At 43.5% G+C, this 1,693-nt stretch overlaps 1 protein-coding gene across 1 annotated transcript in view; it reads left to right on the top strand.

The window, feature by feature from the left end:
- LOC111822418 (vomeronasal type-1 receptor 4-like) overlaps positions 1 to 1,693 on the top strand; it is a 25,475-nt gene that overhangs the window by 20,816 nt on the left and 2,966 nt on the right. Inside the window, exon 2 of the mRNA XM_023741205.1 lies at positions 1,035 to 1,670. Within this exon, the coding sequence (XP_023596973.1) occupies positions 1,035 to 1,670 (636 nt within the window). The remainder of the gene's footprint in view (positions 1 to 1,034; positions 1,671 to 1,693) is intronic.

The following is a 1,693-nucleotide window of genomic DNA, read 5'->3' as shown; positions in this document are numbered from 1 at the left end:
GTTTATGTGTTCCATTTCATTTTTGACGACTTCCAATTTTCCTAGATTCATACTTCGTACATTCCACATTCTGATTATTAATGGATGTTTGCAGCTGTTTCTTCTCATTTTGAGTTGTCCCAATCAGCAAATGAAGGTCCCGAAAGCTTGAATCCATCCAAGTCATTTAGGTTGACTCCACTTTGAGGAAGCAGTTCTTCCCCAGTCATCTTTTGGTTGCCTTCCAACCTGAGGGGCTCATATTCCGGCATTATATCTGACAATGTTCCTCTGCTATTCATAAGATTTTCACTGGCTAATTCTTTTTAGAAGTAGACCGCAAGGTCCTTCTTCCTAGTCTGTCTTAGTGTGGAAGCTCAGCTGAATCCTGTCCACCATGGGTGACCCTGCTGGTATTTGAATACCAGCAGCATAGCTTCCAGCATCACAGCAACACGCAAGCCTCATACTACCACAAACTGACAGATGCATTAACATGTCAAGTCAAAGCAAGTGAGATGAAGTCTTGCCATCCTTGCTTTTAAGGAACATTCTGGCTGTACTTCTTCTAAGACTCATTTGTTTGCTCTTCTGGCAGTCCATGGTATATTCAATATCCTTCACCAACACTATAATTCAAAGCTGTCAATTCTTCTTTGGTCTTTCTTATTCACTGTCTAGCTTTCACATGCATGTTGAAGATCCTAACACCGAAATTTGAAGTCAGAGGATGGTTTCTTAGGTTGCTGTGACTCAACTTCTCTAGATCCAAAATAATTACCAATTGCATATGTTTGTTTTAAAGACTATTTTTTTCATTCCAAGTTTCTCTGGCTGTGAGGAAAATATTAAAATCTATGATCAACAGCCCAATGATTCCCAGTGACTTGGCATTTGGGGTTATCTTCCTCCTCCAAACTGGTGCTGGGCTCCTGGAGAACTCCTCACTTTTATGTCTTAATTTGTTCTTGTTATTTGCTGGACACAAACTAAAGCCCATTGACCTGATTCTCAGCTACATGTGTTCAGCCAACACCTTGGTGCTTCTCTCTAAGGGGGTCCCTCAGGCCATGAAAGCTCTGGGAATGAAAGATTTCCTTGGTGACGTGGGCTGTAAACTCCTCTTCTACCTTCATCGAGTGGTCCAGGGGAGCTCCATCTGCATCACCAGCCTCCTGAGTGGCTTCAAGTCCATCACAGTCAGCTCCAGTGCACCCAGGTGGACAGAGTTCAAAATGAGAGCCTCAGACCGTATTGTCTCCTCCTGTTACACCTGCTGGCTCCTCAGTCTTCTATTACAGATTGTGACTCCTTTAAGGGTGAGTGGGCGAAACCATGACAGAAACAACACCATGATACGTGACTTTGCATACTGCACTGGTATCTTTCAGCATACAATTAGCATATTACTCTATGCCCTCTTGCTTGCTTCTGTTGATTTTTTGCTTCTGGGAATCATGGTCTGGGCCAGCGGCTCCATGGTGTGGATTTTGTACAGACATAAGCAGCGGGTTCAATACATTCAGAACAAGCACATTTCCCACAAAACCTTCCCCGAGACCAGAGCCACCCACACAATCCTGGTGCTGGTGAGCATCTTTGTCGCCTTTTACTCCCTCTCTTCCATCTTGGCATTTTACATGGCGTTCTTTGATAGTCAAAATGTCTGGCTGTATAATATTAGCACACTTGTGGACACATGTTTTCCAACCTG

This window comes from Trichechus manatus, unplaced genomic scaffold (assembly GCF_000243295.1).
Source record: "Trichechus manatus latirostris isolate Lorelei unplaced genomic scaffold, TriManLat1.0 scaffold00176, whole genome shotgun sequence".
NCBI lineage: Eukaryota > Metazoa > Chordata > Mammalia > Sirenia > Trichechidae > Trichechus > Trichechus manatus.
Note: the sequence above shows the minus strand (reverse complement) of the source record. Positions and strands in the feature narration are given on the sequence as shown.